A 25,780-nucleotide genomic window follows, 5' to 3' on the forward strand; every position below is an offset into this window, starting at 1 on the left:
GTAGCCTGGAACTTCATCCAGGTTTCCTACATGAGTGACAAGGACCCAAGTATTTGAACCATCACTTGCTGCCTCCCAGGCACACTAGCAGGGAGCTGGATCAGAAGCAGAGCAGCTGGGATTCAAATCAGTCCTCCTTTCTGGGAATGCTGGCATCCGAAGCAATGGCTTAACCCTCTGTGTGACACTGTCAGCCCCTACCAACAATTTTTAATATGAAGACTGAAAGACTCCATGAGCAAAAACGCACCATGAATGAGCCCCCCAGAGACAGCGCAGGGCATGTCCCAGGCTTCATTGCTGTTCCTCACAATAGCATAGGCAGTTTTAACTTGAGGGCATCAGTGCAGAGAACCGTGTGATTAGCAAACCTGCAGAACCAGCAAGCAACACTGGATGCCACCCCATCCCTCAAACACTGCATCCCGATTCACACTCTGCCTGCCTCTCAGAGAGATGGACAAGTTAGAAACAAGCCCGTGGTCCAAGCAACATGGTAGTTCTGCCGCCATCCACATCCCGCTAGCAAAAGTTTACAGCGTCACCTCTTGCACTCACGACCTGCCTGCGTAGGTGGACCAGCCACTTGGCTAGAGGTATGGCATTATTTCTGTTAGCATCCCATTCTCCAACACAGGCATGAGCCACATGCTGAAGATGAAAAACGGAGGTTCTGACAGTACAGCAAAGGTTACAAAGCACAGCCAAGAGAGGTAGAGGCAAGCCATGTGATTCCAACTCCTGCTTACAGAGAGGGAGGGAACAGAGATAGAGAACAATAGAGACAACATTCACTGGTTCACTTCCCAAGTGGCTGCAACAGCCAGGGCTGAAGCAGTCTGAAGCCAGGAGCCAGGAGATTCTTCCAGATCTCCCATGTGTGCAGTAAAGGCCTCTGGGCTCCGACAGCCCCTCTCGCTCCTTGGGGTCTCCAGACCCCGGGATGAAGGCTCTTGCCATTATTGCATCCCAGTTACCTTGGCTCTCATTCCTGGTCCTCTAGGATCTGCTTAACCAATGCTCATAGTCTCAGCTACAACAGTTTCTGTGGTTTCTTTTTTTCCCAGTGGGACACTCCATCATGTGAGAGAGCTTCAAAGAAGCACCAAGGCGTAGTAGGCTAAGCCTCCTCCTGCAGTGCCAGCATCCCATACGGGAGCTGATATGTATCCTGATTGCTTTGCCTTTAATATTTATTTTATTTAAATTGGAAAGTAAGATTTACAAAGAGAAGGAGAGACAGAGAGAAAGATCTTCCATCTGCCAGTTCATTCCCCAAGTGGCCACAATGGCCGGAGCTCAGCCAATTCAAATGAAGCCAAGAGCTTCCTCCAGGTCTCCCACACGGGTGCAGGGTCCCAAGGCTTTGAGTTGTCCTCGACTACTTTCCCAGACCACAAGCAGGGAGCTGCATGGGAAGTGGGATCCCAGCGCATGCCGGGCCCATGGCTTAGGAAGACAGCAAAGGATGGCCAAAGTCCTTGCGTCCCTGCACTCATGTAGGAGTCCTAGAAGAAGCCCCTGGCTCCTAGCTTTAGATCAGCTCAACCCTGGCCACTGCAGGCAACTAAGGAGTAAACCAGCAGGTGGGAGAGACCACTCTCTGTCTCTCTTCTCTGTGTAGAATCTACCTTTCAAATAAAAATAATTAAAAACTTATTTTAAACGTTTGTGGAAACTGGCAGTGCAAGATCAATCTTTCTGAACATGCCTCACTAAAACATCTCAAGTATCGATCACTTCCTCTTTAATCAAGCTCAATCATTATGACACCGATGGGCCACTAGACTGTATTGGGGGTCATAGTAAGACTGAGATATCACAAATCAGGGGTGAAAGAGTGAAGGGTGTCTACCTGGCACAGAGGCAAGACCAAGATGCACACTGTTGGCCACTCCAGGCCAAGTCCACGCTCATCACCCTCGTACACCAGAGGCCTCAGAACAAGAAGCACAGCTATGCTGAATCTTTTTTTTCCAAAAAGATAACCAACTGTGAACAACGGCTGAGATTGGAGTCCCCACCTGATTAGGTTGTCAGTAACCCTAAGTTCTCTCTAAGATGACGCTGCCTCCTGCACAGGCCAAACGGGGAAGCCAGCTGGGGACACGAGTGGCGTCTGCATGCCCTTGCTTCCTAAGTCTTCAGTGGGAGCACTGGTGTGTGCCATCCCTGCCCTACTGCTGGGATGCAGTGCTTCCATCTGCACACCCTCCTCTGTTCTGCTGTGATAGCTTTCAGTTCACAGAGGACCACAGTGGGCATGTCTCCAGGATCTCAAACACATCTACACCCATTACAGAGCTAAGCAGAGAGTCAACAGCCAGGGCATGGGTGTACAAATGGCCAGCCCCACGGGAACTTGACCCTGAACCAGTATTCTATGCATCACCTGACTACCAGAAGCACAGGCCAGCCACTTCTTCCAGCTGTGCACTCGGCCCCTCCGGGGAAGGCCAGAGTATCTCCAGACACATCCCTCGGGCAGTGCTGAGGCCTCCTCCAGGCAGCCTGGCCTCCCCTTGGATTGAGGGGTTCAGAGTCCCTCAGTGGGGGATCTGGACCCAGGCTAAGGGAACCGTGCCTTTCCACTAGAGTAACTCAAGCCAGGCGTCTGACTCTCAGATCAAGTTTTCCTCCCAGAGGTAAATTTTACATGCATCTCGCCACAGTGAAAAACCTGAGTAAAAAAATACATAGAAGCTGGGGAAAAATTAACATTCAGAAAGCCATCCTTCCAATCACTCCTCTGGGGACTGGGAGCATGCAGTTGTCATCAAGAACCACAGCAGGTATGCCCACCTTGGCTGGGATGGGTAGAGTCTTACTCTTCCTCAGCCTCCATTCCTCTGGTATCCCACCACGCCCCTGAAGCCAAGAGCCCCTGCCAGTGGGTGCATCTCCCTCTGTCAAGGCCATCGGATAGAGGCCCACAGCAGAGGGCGTCCCCTTCACTAGATGTATTTCTCAGGGTCCTCCTCTGTGGTGGGGTGCTGGTCGCACCTGAGAAATTCACGCCCCCACTCCTTCCTCCTTGAGCCTCTACATCATCTCCTCTCCAGTATCCCAGAGCGCCCTGACAAAGTCCTGTGTGGGTCAGACTGGGAGTCCACGGAGTCTGCCCTTCACCAAAGTGCTGGAACTGTTCAGAGTTCCCGCTGGGCCCCTGATACTGTGGCAAGGCGCAGTGCGTTAAGCCTCTGCTCGTGTTGCCCACCTCCCATAGCAAAGTGCCAGAGAACAGACTGCTCTGCTTCCGATTTAGCTTCCTGCTAATGGAAGTAGGAATGTGGGAGCTGAGGGCTCAAGGACTTGGGCTTCTGCCACTCACATGGGAGAATCAGCTGGGGATCCTGGGTTCTGGTCCAGCCCAAGCCATGGCAGCCATTTGGTGAACACATCCACAGCTCTTGCTCTCTCCCTCTCTCTCTCTCACGCTCTCTCTCCCTCTCACTCACTCTCCCTACCACTCTGTCTTTCACATAAGCCTTTTTAAAAAGACAGCAATATTAATCAATTCAGCCTAAGTCAATTCACACTCCCATTAATTTTAGAACCTTAGAACCCATTCCCACACATACACAGGTCCTTCAAGAACTTCATGGAAAACATGGCATGAAAAGTATGTGTTTGTTTTGGTGCAGAAAAAAAAAGTGATATCCATGCATAATTTTTTTTCAAAAAATGCATACTTTCTACATATTATTAAAAAAAAAACAGAGGGAGGGAATGGCACCCAAACTGGGATTCCTCCTGCATCCCAAGGCTTGTGATGGACCAACCACAGAACCCTGTGGCTACTGTGAAGTTTCTTCTCTCTGCTCTGGTGTTGGACTTTCCACTTGACCTTGGAGCACACCAAGATCCAATCCCATCTGTGGGCCTTTGGGGTGTGGCTGTGGCAAACGTGGGAGAGGAGCATTTCAGGCAAGGCCACAGTCCCAGCTGACCTCACCCCCCACCACCTTGCCTAACCTTGTCTCAAACCCTGTCTCTAAAGGAAACCAGAGCCTCTGATTGGCAAAAAAAAAAAAAAAAAAAAAAAAAAAAAAAAAAAAAAGTCAGTTGCTCACGGTTAATTTCACTTCGGTTCTGATTCAGGCCAGCCCCAAGCTCTTTCGACTCTCAAGACAGAAAATAGGCAACAGAAGAAGCTACGACAGCTGCCTCGGTCTCTCTAGGGATTACAAAGCCCCAGAACACCTCCCTGAGATACAGAACTGAATCTCACACCAGAGAAAGAAGCCCTTGTACTGAACACGGCTGTGATGACAGTCCCAGACCGCCTCACCTGACTTCCCCGGCTCCACGAAAAGGGAGGAAGGGAAGGCATAAAGAAGCAGGCTGGCTTTGTTTCGTGGGTTTTTTTTCCCCCACACAGTGATACAAGCATCCATCTAGTTCAACATTTTAAGAGCCTGTGTTTCTAGGCTTGAGATTTAAACACACTTTAATTTCATCTGAGGGTTAAAACTACAATAGAAGTTCTCTACTATTAGTCATGAATGCCTCGATGTCAATGACAGAAGACGCACATTACAGAGAGAAGAGGAAAGGGCCGATGGAATGGACCAGAAGGGCTATGAGTTGAGGTTTGAGCACAAACATTGTTCCTTTTACAGTCAGAGCCAGAGCAAGAACAAGAAGAAAGACTTGCTTCTGTCAGATTAAATCCTTCAAAATCAAAGTGGGAGGTCCCACCTCCTGGCATGGCACGCTAAGCCGCTGCGGGGGACACAGCATCCTCTAACAGTGCAGGCTCGAGCGCCGGCTGCCCGACTTCTGATTCAGCTCCCTGCTGATTCACCTGGGAAGAGCAGCAGACTACAACTACCTGGACATTACCCACTCCTGCGGCAGACTTGGATGGGGAGCTCCAGGCTCCTGGCTTCATCCTGGACCAGTCCTGAACATTGCAGCCATGTGAGGCATGAGCCATATTCAAGTGAGTTTACATTCATCTTACTGAGAAATGGCTGTCTGTTAGTTGCATGTGTGCCTGCCATCCTACAGAACAAACTTGGATGATAAATTTGTCTTTTTCCAGTGAAATCGTGCATAAAATCTCATTTCTCAAATGCTTTCTCTGGCCTCTAAACAATGGTTTACTTCTGGTCCTACACCTAAAATAAGAAAATTCTGGAAAGTGACATGGCTATTGAAGAAATGGAAGAGTAAGCACTTTTTTTTTTAAAGATTTATTTATTTTATTACAAAGTCAGACATACAGAGAGGAGGAGAGACAGAGAGGAAGATCTTCCATCCAATGTTTCACTCCCCAAGTGAGCCGCAACGGGCCGGTGCTGCACCAATCCGAAGCCGGGAGCCTGGAACCTCTTCCGGGTCTCCCACGCAGGTGCAGGGTCCCAAGGCTTTGGGCCGTCCTCGACTGCTTTTCCAGGCCACAAGCAGGGAGCTGGATGGGAAGTGAAGCTGCCGGGATTAGAACCGGGCCCCATATGGGATCCCGGGGCGTTCAAGGCAAGGACCTTAGCCTCTAGGCCACGCTGCCAGGCCCAAGAGTAAGTACTTTTGAAACAGAACCACACCTTTAGAGCTTCAATACATTCCTTATGGACTGCGGAACATTCATTAGCAACCAATTTGGTCTAGCTCTTAAAAAACTATACTGGATATTTAATTAAAAGTGGATCTCTTTGTCAGCAAAGAGCTAGCTTCTTTTATCAAATAACAGATGTTCAAGAAAGGCAGAATATCAAGGTGAAAGCCATCTAAGATCTGGGCCTACAGGGCTCCATCCAGACTTCAGCTCAATACATCCTAAACATATCTGCAGAGAGCCCAACGCGGTAGCCTAGCAGCTAAAGTCCTCACCTTGAACACACTGGGATCCCATTCAGGCACTGGTTCTAAACCCAGAAACTCCACTTACTGTCCAGTTCCCTGCTTGTGGCCTGGGAAACGCAGTCAAGAACAGCCCAAAGCCTTGGGACCCTGCACCTGTGTGGGAGACCTGGAGGAAGTTCCTGGCTCCTGGCTTCGGATCGGCATAGCACGGTCATTTTGGTCACTTGGGGAGTGAACCATTGGAGGGAAGATCTTCCTGTCTCTCTTCTCTGTATATCTGACTTTCCAATAAAAATAACATAAATCTTGAAAAAAATGTCTGAAGAAACAAGTTGACTGAAAGTAGATTATATTCTCCCCACTTTCAACATCTTTGGGGATTACTGAAGAGAAATTCCCAGTGAACCAGCTCATCTGACACACGCTTGTCGAATAACATACCGTTTGTCACTGATCTCGCCAAAGCAGGCCCAACACCTGGCAGGCCAGGAGACTGCCACTGACTAGAAACAACGCCCCTCTTAACGATTTATTTATTTGAAAGTTGAGAGAGAGAAGGAAAGAGAGAAGTCTTCTGTCTCCTGGTTCACTGCACAAGTGGCTACACAGGCCAGCGCTGGCCCGGGTCAAAGCCATGAACCTAGAGCTCCCTCTGGCTCTCCCATGGGAGCAGGGACCAAAAGCAACACTCAGACCATCCTCTGCTGCCTCTCCAGGCACACCAGCAGAGAGCTGGCTGGAAAGCAGAGCAACCAAGGCTCAGAACTGGTGCTCTGACATGAGATAACAGCATGGAAGCTAAAAGCTAAGCTCGCTGAGCCACACCGCTGGCCCCCAAAGACACCACTTACAACTTAAGTCACTGACAGACAGCGGCTGGTCTCCTTGATTGCAGAGTGCCCATGAATTCCACTTGCAGTCCCTTCCTGGGAACTGGCTAAGAGCTGCAGGGGGCCTTTCTCACCCTTGTCAGATGATGGATATGGATCCAGCCTCTTCCCTGGGTAATGCGCCTCTCTGCTTCATGTTAACTTTGTAGCCTTGTCCTAAGTGGACCCAAGAGACTGAATTTCTCTTCAATTGTGATTCAGCTCTGAGCTTCTTGTAGTCAGGGCTCCATAAGCAGGGCTGCCACCCAAGTGCACCAAGTCTGGAGCGCAGGGTTCTCCTTGAGGGGGCAGGGTTCTCCTTGGGGCGGCTGGGTGCTCCTTGGAGGAGGGGATTAGGGTGCTCTTTGGGGGAGGGGGTCAGGGTGCTTTTCCCACACCTGTGTGTGCTTCTTCATTCACACAGCAGTGCTAGTTACAACCAGGTATCTGCAAGCAACAGCTGGCTCTTTGATGTTCCTGTCATCGGTACCACTCCCAGTAACAGAAACTCTTCCAAGTTAGCCACTACTTTCGTTCTTCCTCTATGAGAAATGACAGGCAAAATATTATCACACCATTTACTTGTTTTCTTGAGCAATCTAAAAGTTCCAAAGGTGAAATAACGAATCGTGACAAGGACAAACACAGGATGACAAATACTGACAAGCAGCCAACCACTGCAATTAGCATCTCTTGACCCATCCCGGCCGTAACTTGCCTGAGAAGTCAAAAAGATCATACTTCCCTTCACCTTCCCGAAGCGCAGACATAGCTACATAGCAAGGAAGGCACGTATTCCTACTTTTTCATCCAGAAAAAAAAAATGTTCTAAATATAGAGCTATTCTTATTACAGCTGATCCAAGAAACAAGGAGCAGCCTATCATCTTTTCTTTCTCCATATTTGGAGGGCCAATAAAGAGACGGCGCTCCCTGTGCCTTGTAAACATGTCAGATGTCACATGAAAATCCCCAGAGAGCATGCACACGCACATGGCTCCAAGTGACGGGGTCCGGCACTGCTTGTGGCCATCTTCCACAGCACATTTATCCAGTAAAAATGTCTTCCTCCATCTACACTACAATGCTCCAGGTGGAAGTGGAGTCATTCCATTCTTTATAATATGCTTTTTATTAAGATTTACCTATTTATTTGAAAGTCAGAGTTACAAAGAGAGAGAGAAAGAGAACCTCCATCCAATGGTTCACTCCTCCAAGAGGTTACAATGGTCAGGGCTGATCCAGACCAAAGGCAGAAGCTTCATCTGGGTCTCTCACATGGATGGGAGAGGTCCAGATACTTACGCCAGCCTCTGCTGCTTTTCAGGCCATTTGCAGGGAGCTAGATTGAAAATAGAGCAGCCAGGATCCAAACCAATACAAAAGCAAGATGCCGGCATTACAGTGGTGGCTTTACCCACTACACCAAGGCTGCCTCCTATAATCTCTTTTTAGGGTGGCACCTGCTCCTCCTGGCGGATGATTTCTGAGAAAAGTAACATTCTACCATGCATCATTTTGGCCTGTGTTTAACCCCGTGCGTTTCTTCATCATTTCACATCTTCTTCAGACAGTTCTCTCACAGTGTCCCTCCTTGTTTGACTTCTTTGGCCAATGTCCCTTTTTCTCATCCAAAACATGTTCATGGGTGAGTAGTGCTCATGTCACAACGACGGCTTCGGTTTCTCCTCAGGTGGAGACTGTGAACCAAAAGTTCCCACACACTCCCTTTGCTCTCCTAAGGGACACACGGCTCCGGGATTAGCTCAGCACGGCTTGCTGTGCCCATGTCATTTGCCGCAAGGAAGGCAGCAACACTCTCACCATCTCCTCATGTTAAAAAACCTTGGGGCAGGTGTCCAGTAAGTTCAGTCACTGCTTGGGACACCAGGGTCCCACATGAGTGTGCTGCTACATATCCAGCTTCCTGCATCCTGGGACGCTTGGGCACCTGCCACCCATGTGAGGACTCAGCCGGACCTAGGCTCCAGGCTTTGACCTGGCCCAGCCTGGCTGTTGTGGACATTTGGTGTACAAGTCACCAGCCAGCAAATGAAAGATATCTCTCTCTCATTCTGCCTTTCAGGTAGATGAAAATAAACTTTTAAAAAATCGAAACAGGTTTAAACAACAACAACAACAACAACAACAACAAAAAAAAAAAAAACACTTTTCTTTCCCTGATGCTACTGCTTTTCACAAACCCTAAAATGCTCAGCATAGGGGTCAGCGCAGTGGTATAGCACGTAAAGCCACGGCCTGCAGCACCAGCATCCCCTCTGGGTGCCCGTTCAAGTCCCAGCTGTTCTACTTCAGATCCAGCTTCCTGCTCATGTGTCTGAGAAAGCTGCGGAGGATGGCCCCAAGGGCTTGGACCCCTGCACCCTGTGGGAGACCCAGAAGTTCCTGGCCCAACCCTGGTCATCATGGCCTTTTGGGAAGTAAACTAGTACATGGAAGATCTGCTTCTCTCTCTCTCTGTAACTCTGTCTTCAAATAAATAAACCCATCTGAAGGAGGAGGAGGAGAAAAAGCAACAGTATGGCTGCCTTTCAAGTGTTTGAGTGAGTCTGGACCAGGCAGAGGCGAAGCAGAGCTTCTCTCTGCAACTCAGCCTTTCAGATAAATAAATGAATCTTTAAAAACCATTCTCAGCGTATCCCAGTATCTGCAGACAAAGGAGTCAGCATGCTGCACATTCCCCCGAGAGAGCTCCTCCTGACAGCACCCACTTCATTTTTACTCACAGTCCTCCCCTCTGGGGCACAGACATCGAGTCCAGCAAAAAGGGCACCTGTGTCTCATACCTGAGTACATGGGTTCAATCCCCAGTGCTGGCTCCTGACACCCCTTCCTGCTGGTCTAGACCCCAGAAGGCAGCAGCGATGGCACAAGCAATTGGGGTCCTGCCACCCCCATGTGTGATTTGCATTGAGTCTGTGACTCTCAACTCCCAGCTTTGTCCTGGCCCTGTCCCAGTGCCACTCTGGCAAAGCATGCCCAAGGCTGTTCCACGGAACTTGACTGCTAAAATCATTTCACCCCTGACATTTCAGCATAGAAAATCCTACACCCTAGGGAGGGGGGACACACATATCTTCCTTCCAACCTTCTCCACCACCAAGGAGCCGTCTCTCCATGCTGTCATCACCTCCATTTCTTCTACCCTGCTGCCTATTCTTCCCACCCCACTCTCTCATGGCTACCAATGGGAGTGAAGGATTGCCACAAAATGGGAATGAATCCTTCCTCACCACAGCAAGGCCCTGGATGCATTGGGTATTCAGGTATTCCTGAGGCAGGCTCTGCCAAATCTTTTCAACTCCCTTTAAACAAACAAACAAACAAACAAACAGGATGCATCTATTCATTTGAAAGGCAGAGTTACAGAGAGAGAAAGGGACCGATCTCTCACTCCTCAAATGGCCACAATACTAGGGCTGGGCCAGACAGAAGTCAGGAGCCAGGAGCTTCTTTTGGGTCTCCCACATGGATGCAGGGGCCCAAGAACCAGCCTGCGTTCTATGGCTTTCCCAGGCACATTAGCAAAGAGTTGGATTAGAAAGGGATCAGCCAGGGCACAAACTGGTACTCACAAGGGATGCCAACATCGCAGACAATGGTTTAACCCACTATGCCATGGCACCAGACCCAACAATTCTTAAACCATCTAATAATTACAGGTACCATTCATCTGGCCAGCAAGCATGAAGCCAAGCAATTTCCTGGAGTAGTGAACATGCTCCATCTAAAACCCCTTGGAACGTCTGTGCAGTTACTCAACCCCTCCACGCCCCGCAAGCTCTTCCATCTGGACAGTAAAGCAGCACTGTTCTCTCTGCCGGGTTGTCAGGTATGAGGGAGAGAATGAACACAAAATGCTGAATGCGGTGTCTTGCGCAGAGTCCCCAAAAGGGTTAGCTTGAACATAAGGATAATGACAATGATAATGATGGTGATGGTGAAGAGGACAGCCCAGACAGTTAATTATCCCGGTGATTCCTGTTCAGTTTTGTTTTCAATTTGAGTGAAATACAGAGCTCCCATCTGCAATTCACTCCTCAAATTCTCCTAACAGCAGGAGCTGGGCCAGACGGGACTCTACCCAGGTCTCCTGTGTGAATGGTAGCATCCCAATTACTTCAGCCATCACTGAAATAATTTTCACAAGAAAGCTGGAGTCAGCAGCCAGATCCGGGAACTGGATCCAGGCACCCAAATGTGGGACCAGGCACCCAAATGTGGGACAGAGGCTGGGTATTAAACAGTGGAGAGAATTTCAAACACAGGTTCCTACCTCTGAAATACAGGTGGTTTTTTTTCAATAGGACCTCTTCATCCCACCCTGTCATCGCCCTCACAAGACAGCCCTGCCTCCTCCTACCCAGGCAAAGCCCATCCATCAAACACACTCAGGTTTTCAACTCCCAGGATGGAAGGGTTCAGCTGACACGAGCATATCACATGTAGGAAATTCCTAAGGATCCAAGGAAACTCAGGATTACAGAATAGTAATCTCATTTTTTTAAAAGACAGATGGCCAGTATATTTTGATAATTTACTCCCAGATCATTTTCTCCATAGTTGGTACCTTGTCTGACCATGAAGCTGGTTTGTAATGAAACGATCAATTCAGGCCCAGCCCAATGGCTCAACTGGCTAAGTCCTCCCCCTACAAGTGCCGGGATCCTGTGTGGGAGCCAGCTCATTCCCAGGGCTCCACTTCCTCCCCACTTCATGTGGGAGACCCAGAAGAAGCTCCTAGCTTCTGGATCGGTTTGGCTCTGGCCTCTGACGCCACTTGGGGAGTGAACCAGCAGAAGGAAGATCTTTCACTCTGTCCCTCCTTCTTTCTGTAAAACTCCGCCTTTCCAAAATAAATAAAAAGCTTTTTAAAATACATTTATCAATTCATAAGTGTTAAGGGGAAAAAGTATTCAAACGACCTTGTTGCAGCCAAGTGGCTGTACCTTTTTTTATTTCCAATAGCAAACATTTAATCTGAGCCAAATTATATCATTTCTGTTTGAAATGTATTTGTAATTCTCTTATAAGCACTGCTTAAACTTTCAATCACAAGATTCTGTTTGTAAGGGTACCCACACTGGAGAGGAAACTTTGCATCTGCCTATACATGTACAGCTGTCCTCAGCCCACCGCCCCCATTTTGTCAATAAAAACCTAGTTTGTCCTGAAGGAACCATCTCTATCCCTTCTCATTGGCCACATGGCTGGGTGGGGCTTAGGACACAAGTCAGCTCCAACCACACCTGTCAAAGACAGCCCCACGTTCTTCTGGCACCTTCACTGACACAGGCAGGTGCAAGCCCCCCACGGGCTGGTGACAGCCTAGCTCAAGGACCTCGGATCAAACTGTCACCGAAAACCTAGGTCCTTGACCTCAAATCAAATGAGGAGACGGTTTGAGAGTAAAGACTAGGAAAGCTTAATCCGCCAACAGAGAAGGAGGGTAGCAGACCTGTGAGCCTACCACCTCCCTGAAGGAGGGTGCTCCCAGATTTCTGAAGAGGCTCCGTGAGCTGACATGATGACGAAGGGATGTGGGGAGCCTCTGGAACCCCGAGGCTTGCATGACAGTGCATTCCTTCTGTTCCAGCTTGTGCTGTTGGAGGCCCACAGGCGGGGAGATCACTCCTCACCTGACCAGCTTGTCTTGGTCTGGCTGGCTATTTCTCGGCATGATCATGTTTTTTGGCATGATTAAGCTCAAGTGGGCCCAGCACAATGACCCAGCAGCTAAATCCTCACCCTGCACAGGCCAGGATCCCATATGTTATCTCTGCATCTCCTACTGTCTCTAAAATGCACTTCTTGCCCAGTTTCATGTGTTTAAGCTAAGGAGATCCGGATATGGGACCAACTAACATCAGTGTATAAGGCACTGTCTGGGCGGTTTAGTTTCAAAACCTCAGGGTAAGAGAAGCTGTTTTTCCAAAGGAATTCATAAGATACCAACTGTCCATCTCAAACACCCTTAGAGAAGGCTACCTTCAGACCAGTCCCAAAACAGGCAAGCAGACGGGGAGAGGGTTCTCTCTGTCCTGGGGCCACCTGCACCCTGCAGTGCCCAAGCCAAACCCCTGGAGCTTTTCCATCACACCGGCCAATAAATTCCTCTTTGTTTGTTTAGACCAGTTGAAGCTGGGTTTCTGCCATTTTCACCCAAAAATATCCCAACGCAGCCTTTCCATGCCAAATAGCTAAGATAATTCACTGAAATAAAATGAACGCATGGTTCGTTTCTACGAGTTTGTAAAAGCAGCCAGTTGTCATCACTTTGCATTCACTTGTTTGGCTCTGGGTGTTGTTGCAGTGTGATTTAAAGAGACAGAAGAGGGCCCAGTGCAGTAGCCTAGCAGCTAAAGCCCTCGCCTTGCGCTTCCGGGATCCCAGGAGGGCCGGTTCTAATCCCGGCTGTTCAACTTCCCATACAGCTCTCTGTTTGTGGCCTGGGAAGGCAGTCAAAGATGGCCCAAAGCCTTGGGACCTAGCCCCCATGTGAGAGACCCAGAAGAGGATCCGGGCTCCTGGCTTTGGATTGGCTCAGCTCCAGTCATGCCAGCCACTTGGGGGAGTGAATCAGCAGACAGAAGATCTTCCTCTCTGTCTCTCCTCCTCTCTGTATATCTGACTTTCCAATAAAAATAAGTAAATCTGTAAAAAATAAATAAATAAATAAAGAGACAGAAGAACTTGAGGAAAACACAGGCTCACATCTGGCTAAAATCTTACAAGGCTACATCCACAAGTTGAATGTACAATTTAAATTGTTCGATCACAATTTAAAAGATAAATTTTGTTCGGCACAAAAAAATCGTATAACTCATACATATAGGATGTCTTTAATAAGCTCACAGAACATACGTGTTACCACCACACTCAAAAAAACTGTGTGTGAATTTCAAAATGTTTTGCACCAACAGCCCATGCTTCTATGTATCTAGGGCTAGCCTGTTACGTCATAATCCCTCAAGCCTGTTGTAGGATCTACATGTGTACATTATCCTTCCTCGTCATCCCAGTCCCCTCCCCAAACTGCCCCCTAGCTTCTCTTACTCTTCCTCATTAACCAATGAGTGCATCTAACATGAGGGAATCGGCAGCGACACTAGGCAGCCACGGAAGAGCTGGCAGATGTTTCCACGATGTCTGCCTCTAGTCCTGATCCTTGCCTGTCAACCTCGTACACTTGCTTTCCCACGATGCACCTGTGTCACATCTGGAACCAGGGAAGAGACAATACCAGCATGGCCACAGGGAAGCTGAACTCCACACAGAGGAACCAGGAAATGTCCTGAGGTTTGTGCCTCACTCTACTCAACCCTGCCCAACTGCATGGATCTGCATATTCAGTTAGGGACCACAAGCATCCCACAGACACACCTGTTACACACAGGAGCAGCCCTTTGGCCTCCCGCACCTCCTCCCACACTCTCTCCTCCCAGGCAACTCCCTGGCCCAGTGCTGACGGGCACTCCCACGTGAGTGTCCATTCACTCTCCCACTTTAAACAGATCCCGCTGCCACCTATACACCTATCTCTACTTAGAATTTTTAGCCCTGGGACAGCAAGGACTAGGAATAAAACCTGAGAAACATGTTGCCACAGCAGATCCATGCTCTCTTCACGGGAAAGATAAACAGAAACATAAAAACACACTTCCATAGACAAAACCGTCCACACGCACACATGGTTACCAACAATACAACAATCTGGAAGAAAACAGTGTGTACCGGTTATCTCCAGGCAGAATTATAGCTGGTTTTCTCTTAAGATAGTTTTCTGCACTTGTCAGTTCTCACAGTATTTCATAATAGAAGCACTTATTTTCCAAATACACTTTCTCTTTGTGCTACCAACATGGTTCCCAGCCCTGACTGGTGAATACCCAGGAAGTAAAACTGCACATCTTTGTTCCCTGCTTGCTGTTCCCTTTGTCCCAGTCACAGGAGGCCACAGTCCCTCAGGTGACCAGCGTGGCCATCACACCGCACCTGATGGTGCTCGGCCTCCCTCAGCCCTCTAGCCTTCCCCCGGCTGAGACTGGAAACCTCACCGTCACGCTCACATCTTTCGCTTGCTACTCCAACTGAGCAGCCAACAAATATCATCCACTCTGTTTCCACACACCTTGGGCACAACTTCTTCCCCATGGCAACTGTGTGCTATCCGACCCTCACATGGCCCCCATGCTGGGCCTCCTGCCCGTTATTTCTCTGTGCCTGCACCTTGCCCTGTCGCTCTGTAATGCAAACATCGTAATTTAATTCTGCTACCTTAAAAATCTCTAATGGCTCTTGAATGCACACCATATCAAGCCCAACTATGAGCCTAGCATCAAAGGTCACTCACAAGCCATGCCCTGCCCATCAACGTCATCCTTCCCAGACGCTCAGCTTGCACCACGGGCTCCAGTGCAAGCCGCCCCTGGCTGGCCCCGGAAGCCCTGGCCGCTCCCTCGTGCCTGCCCGCGTGTGATCTCCAGTGCCTCGCGATGCCTTCCCTCCCCTCACCTTTCCTCCCGGCATCTGCATGCACTTTTGCTCATTTCAAGACCCACACCAGCACTGCCTTGTGATTATATCAATAAAGAGGGCTTTTCATATGGCATTTTTGCCTCCAGTAGATGGTGATGTTAATAATGACAGAGATCTCATTTTATTCATTGTTATGCTCATATACTACTGGCTTCTTGCCTATCAAAAAATGGACAAATAAGTACGAAAACGGAAAAAGAGTTAAAAACAATGCAGCCCTTCCTTAGAAAACTGATACACACACACATTTCTGATTTACAAAAATGTTTGTAATTCTTCAAAAGGCTTTTACGTGACCTGCACAGCCTCCTGGCTGCCCCATTCGTTCTTCTCTGCCCATTATGTTATTTGACCATTTACTCTTTATGGCTTGAGATCCATATGTTCAAAATTTTAAAATTTTCCTAACTTCAGAACAACAAATTTAAATCATCTTTTCAGCTCCCTGTTCATCCACAGCATTGCCAATGTCACAGTCAAGATGTATCAAGCTTCACTTTTTACTTCAAAAACTAGAATGCATTTGAATATGCCTTTCATACAAAAACAATGTCATTTCATTTTCCCCAATCCACAATTACTGCATTTACTTTGTAAAGGGTCATTTATTTAATAAAATTATACCTTCTAATTATGGGATGTACAATGAGGCACAGTCATAGAAAACTTAATCTGAAGAATCCAGGATTTTTAAAAAGTTAATCAGATGGCATTTTACACTCTGGAACATCCAGCTCAATTGACAAAAAATCATCACTTAATTTCATTAGAAGTTTCCAGACCTCAAAAAGAAAAGGGGAAGCTATGAAATCACTTCTTCCTTGAAGGGAAAAAAATGTAATTCATTCAACAACTACTTAATAAATGGTGCATTTTGGGCCCGGCACCATGGCCTAGCGGCTAAAGTTCTCGCCTTGAACACACCAGGATCCCATATGGGCCCCGGTTCTAGTCCTGTCAGCTCCACTTCCCATCCAGCTCCCTGCTTATGGCCTGGGAAAGCAGTCGAGGATGGCCCAAAGCTTTGGGACCCTGCACCCGCGTGGGAGACCTGGAAGAAGTTCCTGGTTCCCAGCTTCAGATCGGCGCAGCACCGGCCATTGCGGCTCACTTGGGGAGTGAATCATCGGATGGAAGATCTTCCTCTCTGTCTCTCCTCCTCTCTGTATATCTGACTTTGTAATGAAAATAAAATCTTTAAAAAAATTTTAAGAAATGGTGCATTTTGAGCGTACTAATGACCCTAGAGCATACGAGAGGGAAGACAGTGCTCCTGCCTCGACTCCCATGGGAGAAGACAAGCACAGAATCAACCACCGAGGAGCGTGATATGATGTGTGTCATGAGCCAGGCCCGACGCTGCAAAATCTCAAGAAAGACATTCAATAGGAATGGAAATGCGGAACGCAAAGAATGACACAGCAGTACAGAGAGCTGGAGGAGAGGCCGCTCCAGGCTGAGGGAGACAGGAAGACAGGAGGAAGGAAGGGCGAGCAGGAGGCCAGCACGGAACTCTGAGAGCCACCCACGCGGCCCCACTGGGGGGTCCCCAGCAGCACTTGCAGCCCTTGGCTCTGCCCCATCCTGGTCACAGCATGCCCCTCCACACCACTTGAAGCCAGTCAGCTTTAATATAAAATATAAATGGGGCAGTTGCTATGGCACAGTGGTATAAGCTGCCACTTGGAGCGCCCATATCTTACACGGGAGTGCCAGGAACACAGTCCTAGCTCTGCTTCCAATCAGCTTCCTGTTGACGCATACCCTAGGAGGCAGCAGGTAGCAGCTAAGCGTTTGGGTTCCACGCCCCAACTAGAACACCCAAATCGCTCGGCCCTTTCAGCACTGCAGCTGAATGGAGAGAGGTGGGGTGGCGCCCCGCTCTTTCCTGCTGTGTAACAAGCTTGCCAAATCTTATGGTGTGTGTGGCCAGGAGTCCTGTCAGCCGGCCCCTCCTGGATCCCACTCTCACAGGTAACCATAGACAGCCTTGAACTCTGAGCCACTTGCCACATTTTTCCCCCATCCAGACCAGACCAGAGAGAGGAGGAGGCAAAGAAGGGGCCTGCCAAAAGCGCTGAGAGGATCCTGGGCCCCAGAAACCTCGCTCGGGTGGAAAGACACACCCTTCGCTAGCTGTCCTGAGGCCTGAAGCCAAGCGCAGGGTTGTCCACAGTGAGCAGTGTCTTAATCCACTTCCTGTCACTCTAACAAAATACCTGAACCAGGCCTGATTACAAAAAAAAAAAAAAGTACCTGGCTTGTGGTTCTACAGACTGCATAGCACAAGATCACCTGCTGAGCCTGACCTTTGCTGCTACATAGTCACAGAGGGCAGAGGGCACCCCACAGTGCTGCCAGCTGGGGTCTCCCTCCCACGACCTCCTGTACTCCTAGCTCTCCTCCCAAAGGCCTCAGCCTCAAAGAGCATTCACAAAGGAATCTAGAGATCAAGCTCCCAGCACTGATTGTCTGGGAAACGCATTCAAAGCATGCAGGACAGACAGCCCTACATATTCCCTCGTGTAGCTGGTTACCAACTTTGTACGCGCAGGGAGACGCTTGCCTCCAGCCTGGCTTTGCTGGCTGACCTCAGACTTGAGCTGGCTGCCCAGGAGCCCTGTGTATCTTTCCCCATCCTCCTTTGCCTTCAACTGGAAGAAATCTCCCACGGAAGTCAGGATGGAAACACAATGAACATGTTCCCTCTCTGGAGATTCCGAGTTAAAGCACCAGGGTGGACTGACGGGCTGACCCACAAGGTCCACGGAGCCCTGCAGTTAAAACCCGAGCAGTGAGCCTGACGCATGCACAAGCGCAGGGAGGATTATCACATCTATGCACATCTACAGTTCTCTAAAGGTCAAACCTTGAAAAACAGCATCTTCCTCAGAAAGAGAAATTATAAAATCATAATATTAAATACTTACACGTCTTTAGCTGCTCCAGCAGGCCCTAGGAAAGAAAGAGAATAGTATTAATAATTAATACAACACTGGTACAAGAGAAGTTTTATTCTTTTTTAGTATTACTATTATTGGAAAGGCAGAATTACAGAGAGGAGAGAGAGATCTTCCATCTGCTGGTTCATTCCCCAAATGGCCACAACAGCCAGAGCTGAGTCAACTCAAAGCAAGGAGCCAGGAGCCAAGAGCTTCCTATGTGTCTCCCACATGGGTGCAGGATCTCAAGGACTTGGGCCATTCGCAACTACTTTCCCAGGCCACAAGCAGGGAGCCGGATGGGAAGTGGAGCAGCCAGGACACAGGGACACAAATCGGCAATCATACGGCATGCTAGGTCTTAATGGCTGAGGATTAGCCAACTGAGTCATCGTGCCAGCCCCTGCTACCGAAAAAAAAAAAAAAGAATAAAAGCCAAATTCTCATCTAATATTCTAGAAGAGACAAATTGAGAATATAGGCTTTAGGGGGAAAAAAAAAAGACTATTTGAAAGACAGAATAATGGAGAGCCAGAGACCCAGATCTTCACTCTCTGAACGGTCACAACAGCCAGGCTGAACCCAGAGGCCCAGATCAGGGTTCTGGACATGAGTAGCAGAGGACTAAGGCCCTGGGCCATCCTCTGCTGCGTTGCCAGGCACATGAGCAGAGAGCAGGACGGGAAGCAGAACAGCCAGGACTCAAACCAGCGCTCAAATGGGAGGCTGGCACTGCAGGCAGCTTAACCTAGTGTGCCACAATGCTGGCCCTGAGAATACTTTAAAAAAATCATTTCAAAAAACAAATTAAGAGGGGGCAAAAAAAATTACAAAACTCAAACCTTAAGATTCAAATCTTATGCATTCATCCCATCCATTTTTTTTCAAGATTTTTAAAAGTTGTTCCCACTGGTGTTACTGAACCTCTGTGCTCCCACGCCCTAAGCCAGCACATCTTCTTGGACCCTAAGTCCATCACTCCTCACAGACGCTCCGCCCACAACAAGGTCTCACTGCTGCACTTCTCCACCCGATACCTTCTGTGGAAGGCAAAGAACTTGGTTCCGGTTCTGACGGCACATTTGAGTGACCTTCGGTTTCTTCAAGCCTCACTTCCCTTTTGAGTCAAAAGAAGACAAATACAGTCACTTTCACAGAGGTTACCGTGAAGATTTTAGTAGCTGGTTTGCACAAACACTTTGAGCACAAAGAGCACATAAAACCAGCATGTTAACTGGTAATTACCAGCCGTCATCATTAACTTCTTAGCTCCCTATCTTAACTGGAAATCAAATTAGCCTGTACCTAAGACACAGTGAGGTGAAAATAAAGGAAGATATGCCACAAAGTAAATAAACACTCAGGAAAAGTTACCGCCGAAACTGCAAGAACTAGACAGTCTGCATGGGGCTGGCGTCAAGGTGCAGTGAGCTAAGCTACCTCTTCCAAGGCCAGCATCCCATACTGGAGTGCTTGATCCAGTCCCAGCTACTCCACTTCCAGCCTAGCTTCCTGCTATTGCAGCAGATACTGTCCAAGCATGTAGAACCCTGCTACTGACATGGGAGACCCGGACCGAACTCCTGGCTCCTGGCTGGCCCAGACTTGGCTATCAAGGCCATTTGGGAAGTGAACCAGCAGATGAAGATCGATAGTGATCTACTTATTTATCTATCCCCTTTATCCCAAATTTCCAATATTAAAACAATCTTAAAAAAAAGAAATGGATCGCTGTGATATTAATTTAGGATCTATATTACTACAAATCAAAACATAGTCATAAAGAGCATCTCAAACAATTTTTCCAAGGCATTAAACGAACCCAAACTCTGTAATAAACTGGATTCCATTCTTCTAAGAGGAGTAACATTTCCACACCACTGTGCAATGTTTGCATACACCTGAATACTGCTGTGGAATCCAACAGCACTAAGACAAGAAATCCTAACATTAAAACCAGAAAAGCTGGGGCCAGTGTCGTGGCATAGTTAGCCAAGACTCTGCCCGTAGCACCAGCATCCCACATGGGCACCAGTTTGTGGCCTGGCTGTTCCACTTCCTACCTAGTTCCCTGCTTATGGCCTGGGAAAGCAGTGGAGGATGGCCCAAGTCCTTGAACTCCCAGGCCCATGTGGGACACCCAGAGGAAGCTGCTGGCTCCTTGCTTTCTGATCAGCTCAGCTCTGGCCATTGTAGCCATTTGGGGAGTGAACCAGAGGATGGGAAATCTGTCCCCCTTCTCTCTCTGTAAAATCTGCCTTTCAGATAAAACCAAATGATTATTTTAAAAAAATAAAGTAAAAGGAAATAAAAACAGAAACTGCCAACAACAGGGTACTTGCATAAGACAAAACAAGCCAGTGATTAGTGCCACCATAAACTCACGAAAACAAGCATGTCATTTGAGTCAGAACAAGCATGAGAAGCCAGGAGAACATCTAAACAGAAGGTATTTTTCTTCTGATTTTCACAGAGAAAGAGGGAAACTGTTTCAGGGTTTGCCACCATCAGGGGAGAGAGGGCTGGAGGTGGGAGAAGCTTGGCTGTTTCAAGGGGAAGGAGAGACTCCAACCTAGGCAAGGAGGCCTCCCATCTAAGCCGGTGCAGCCTCCTGCGGGGACTCGGCCACCTCTCGGGGCCTGCAGCTGGAGGCAGGTGCTGTCTGCCAGCCACTAGCTCACACCACACTGCACTGCAGCATCTGATAAGTGAGGACGCCCTGAGCCGATAAGGGCAGCTGGGCAGGAAAGCCGAGGACCAAATGAGAAACGAGCTGATAAACAGCCGTGTGCTGTGCAGTGAGCAATCTCCAGCCCCTTCACCTGGACTGCACCAAGCCAGCCACTCCCTCCATCACCACAGCCTCTCCCAGCTGCGCTCAATCGCCCCATGGAACATCCCAGCAGGCCACACACATGTCCCCCTCCCCCACTTCCGCTGCCCAAGGGTCACCTTCACAAAGCCAGTGATAAGGAACCGTAATGGTTCAAGAAAAGCTTAGAAACAAGGTCTGGACACCGTGAATCTCATCCACTCACAACTTCCCAGAGGAGGGAAAAGAACATTTGTGGGGCTTTTGTTGTGGCACAGCAGTTCCCACATGAGTGCTGGTTAGAGTCCCCGCTGCGCTCTTTCCTATCCAGCTCTCTGCTAACACACCTGGGGGAGCAACAAGCGATGGAAAGCCTAAGGTGCTTGGCTCCAGCCCCCCATGGGGGAGCTGCAGATGGAGTCCCAGGCTCTTGGCTCTAGCTTGACCAGCCCCAGCGGGGGTGGCCTTTTGGAGAGCGACCCAGTGAATGGAAGCTCTAGCTCCCCTTCTGCCTTGCAAATGAAGAAATCAATTTTAAGGGCCTGGTGGTGTGGCCTAGCAGCTAAAGTCCTCGCCTTGAAAGCCCCAGAATCCCATATGGGCGCCGGTTCTAACCCCGGCAGCTCCACTTCCCACCCAGCTCCCTGCTTGTGGCCTGGGAAAGCAGTCGAGGACGGCCCAATGCATTGGGACACTGCACCCGCGTGGGAGACCCAGAAGAGGTTCCAGGTTCCCGGCTTCGGATCGGCGCGCATCGGCCCGTTGCAGCTCACTCGGGGAGTGAATCATCGGACGGAAGATCTTCCTCTCTGTCTCTCCTCCTCTGTGTATATCTGGCTGTAATAAAATGAATAAATCTTAAAAAAAATAAATAAATCAATTTTAAAAATAAAAAAAAAGCATGATTGTTGGAATCCCTGGGCAAGGCTATCAGAGTATCCAGGCATATAAAAGGCAAAGTATAAACTTCTTTGTCCTACAAATGTAGGAAATCATAAAATGATCAGAGATAAATGAAAAATATTACTTCCACTGCAACCCTTCAACTTATTTAATCTAAATAATTTAGGCAAAAAACAACACTTTGACCAGATCTCTTCAGAGAAAGGCAAAAATCCTATTTGCTTTCGATTCTATTTGTGCCTTGTGTGATTTAGCGTTTCTTGCAGGAATACTTACAGTGGCAGACCTACTTTTTTCTAGGCCCTGGGGATAGCTCATTGCTTGCTGTTAATACCACCACTGCGTTTCTGCCCAGCTGGCTCTTTACCAATTAAACACAACCTTGGTGGATCAATAAGAGGCCTTAAGAAAAACAGAGATGGGTGGAGAGTACACGTTCCCTGTAAGGGAAACACAAACCATGGGAAAACATACAGATAATATTCCCAATATTGCCGATGCAAACATGCATGGATACGGTAATCATCATCTTAAACATATACCTAGAAAACGAAGAGAGGGAAGGTTTGTGGGTGCAAGTATCGCCTGTGGTCCCAGTAGCAAATGGTGAGGTTATACGGAAAAAGCTTCTCCTCGAGGCAGCTGGAGGAGAAGGTACGTGACACAAGGATGGCTGTCCACAATCTCACCTCATTTCAGCACACTCTGATTTCCTTTTCATTGACTCTGGAAGTACCAATGACTTTACCCCTGAGTCACACGCAAAGGCATAGCAAATTCAACTTGTACCTCCTTCAAACTGGACCCGATGCCATGAGATCGCACAAAGATCTCTGATCGCTGCACCTGTTTCCTGACATGCTGCCCCCTGAGACCCTCAGAATGCAATGAGAGGTGAGGGTCACAGAGCCTCAGAGGGTGACACTTGCTGAGCTCCCAGTTAACGTCGGACTGACCAAGCCTGGCACTTTTCATATCTGCCCAATTAGGGCTGATGATTTGATCAACCACGCTTGTCAATGAACCTCCACCATCATTTCTAATAACATGACACAGCACAGTGAGCTGGTGAACTCCTGTGTTTGCTAGAAGTGCAATGCACCCCGCCTGGGTCACCTGGATCACTGTAGGACCATTTGCAACTGTGTGAAATGTCTTCTTGAAACTGACCACCATTCTAGTCGATTACTAACCAGGCAGACAGGGCATGAGGGAAGCCTCGAACTCGTAGCCAAGTTGACAAACACATGGGTAAGCTGGGTGCCTGACACTTGCAACCAGCGCTGGAAATGGTGTGGGGGGCAGTCTTGTTGGCCCACGCATTTAAACCTGAGGGGTTTGCCCCTAAATTCTAGGTAGTTAACATCCAGAAGACAGCAAACTGCAGAATGTCTCAGGTCCTCTTTTCTGGTGTACACACACACACACTAGCGTTGTCTCAATCATTCCTGGACCTCTAAGAGGCCCTGAACTATTCAACAAATTGACACTCCAGATACACCACCTCTAGGAGTATTTTCTTGTGTTCTGATTTTTGTCCCCTTCCTAATTCATGGCAGAAAAGGCTCTTTTGTATGAGTCTCCTCTAGCTGCTGTAACAGTTACCACTACCTGGATGGCTTAAAATAACGGGACTAACACACCAGTTCACAGGTGGCCAGGAAGTCAGCAACTAAGGCAGCAACAAAGCCTTGCTCCCTCTAGAGGCCCTGGAGAGGACTGCAGCCCTTGTGAGGCTTCTGCCACTGCCAAGCACGCCACCTCCTCCAACCTGGGTCTCTGTCTTCTCTCTGAGAGGAAACGTTGCAGTGTTTAAGATGTGCCAAAAAATCTGGTGGGAGCCTCTGACCTCAAAATGCATTAACCCCGCCATGCGTGCAATGACTCCTCTATCCCAACTGGATCACATTCACATTCCAGGGACCAGGGAATAGACATAGCTTTTCTGGGCCCACTATTCAGTCCACTCTTTCTTCTTACCCATGTTCTCCATTTTTTCACAAAAATAAATTCTCTTTTAAGGGGCTGCCATGGTGGCTTATTGAGTCAAGCCGCCACCCGCAATGCCAGCATCCCATACAGGCACATGTTGAAGTCCCAGCTGGTCCACTTCCAATCCAGCTCCCTGCTAACGTGCCTGGAAAAGCAGAAAAAGATAGTCCTAATGCTTGGGCCCTTGTATCTGAGTGGCAGACCCAGATGACGTTCAAGGCCTGGCTCAGCCATGCCCACTGCAGCTACTTCAGGAGTGAATCAGCAGCAGACTGCTCTCTCTGTAATTCTGACTTTCCACAATAAACCATTTTTTTAAAAAAAAATTCTCTTTTAAGAAGAAATACAAGACAACATTTGGAAGGAAATCAAATGTACATATCATACATCCCACAAACATAAAATGTTTACTCCTCATGATGCAGTATCAAAACCCCGCATCAGATGAGTGACTTGAAGTAGGCAGGCACGTGGGTACTTCAAAATGTTTGGGAAGAAATGGGATTCAAAGCGTAGAGGGGCAGAGTTGTGCCAAAGTTCGTGAAGCTGCTCCTGGTGGACATCTGTCTCCCCATCAGAATTCCAGCTTGAGTCCTAACTGCTTCTCTTCCAAAACAGCTTCCTGCAGATGACAGTGTAAGTGCTTGAGCTCCTGCCACCAGTGGGGCAGACCCAGTGGAGTTCTAGGCGATGCCTGAGAACTAGGGCTCCCTTTGCAGCCCCGGCTCCTGTCTCCAGCTTCCTGCTAAGGTAGTACCTACGAGAGGTGGCAGTGAGTCTACACTGAGTTCAGGCTCCTGGCTCCAGCCTTGGCCCAGCCCCAGCTGTGCAGGGCATTTGGGAATGAGCCAGTGAATGGAAGCTCTTTCTTGTCTGTCTGCCTCACTCTCAATTTTAAAAGAAAAAAAAATTTTAGGGTCTACCACTGTAGCACAACAGATTAAACCACCTGCCACATTGGCATCCCATATGTGCCCCTGTTCATGTCCCAGCTGCTCTGCTTCCCACCCAGCTAATGCACCTTGGTGGGCAGCAGAATATGGCCCCGAGTACCTGGTGTCCCTGCACCCTTGTGTGGGAGACCTGAATGAAGATGCAGGTTCCTAGCTTTGTGGCCATTTGTGAAATAAACTCACGGGGGGGGGGGGGGTCTCTCTCCCTCTTTCTCACTCTCTGTCTTTCAAATAAATAAGTACATTTAAAAAAAAAACTGTTTAAGAATCAGTTTATTGTGGTGTAGAAAATTTGCAGGTGGGCGTTGCGGAGCACAGTAAGCTGCCGCTGGAGACGTGGGTGCCACTCCTGGAGTGCCCGTTCAAGCCCAGAAACCGCAGCTCCCAGCGAGCACACCCCGGGCGGCAGCAGACGGTGACTCAGGTGCTGCCGACCTTGGCACCCACGTGGGAAGCTGTGACGGGGCTTCGGGTTCCTGCCTTCCTCCTGGCCCAGCCCTGCTGCTGCAGGCATTTGGAGAGTCAGTGGATGAGAGCTAACTGTGTGGGCGTGTGTTTCAGTGTCATTCTGCCTTTCAAATAGATGAAAAATAAATCAGCTTTTTAAAAATGTAAAATAATTTGAAATCCACACAGAATGTTTTCCATAATACAAATTGTCCATGAATTCTTCCATGAACCGCTCCCTGCCATCCCATACAATGTTCCTACGGATGTTCCCTTGAGACGTAAACAGCCTGTTGCACAGGAAGAGCAATTCACACTGCACATAAAATCTTCCCCATGGCTGGGGCTGGCGTTGTGGCACGCACATAAAACCAAATCTGGAACATCAACATCCATATGGGCACCAGCTTGGGTCCCAGTTGCTCCACTTCCCATCCAGCTCTCTGCCAACGCACCTGGGAAAGCCATGGAATAAGGCCCAAGTAGGTGGGCCACT

At 48.6% G+C, this 25,780-nt stretch overlaps 1 protein-coding gene across 2 annotated transcripts in view; it reads right to left on the reverse strand.

The window, feature by feature from the left end:
* The window catches only part of C15H12orf75 (chromosome 15 C12orf75 homolog), a 41,716-nt gene that overhangs the window by 7,588 nt on the left and 8,348 nt on the right, over positions 1 to 25,780 (reverse strand). For both annotated transcript variants that reach the window (XM_058673578.1, XM_058673579.1), the window contains exon 2: positions 18,166 to 18,190. In XM_058673578.1, the coding sequence (XP_058529561.1) occupies positions 18,166 to 18,190 (25 nt within the window). The remainder of the gene's footprint in view (positions 1 to 18,165; positions 18,191 to 25,780) is intronic.

Source organism: Ochotona princeps, chromosome 15, assembly GCF_030435755.1.
Source record: "Ochotona princeps isolate mOchPri1 chromosome 15, mOchPri1.hap1, whole genome shotgun sequence".
NCBI lineage: Eukaryota > Metazoa > Chordata > Mammalia > Lagomorpha > Ochotonidae > Ochotona > Ochotona princeps.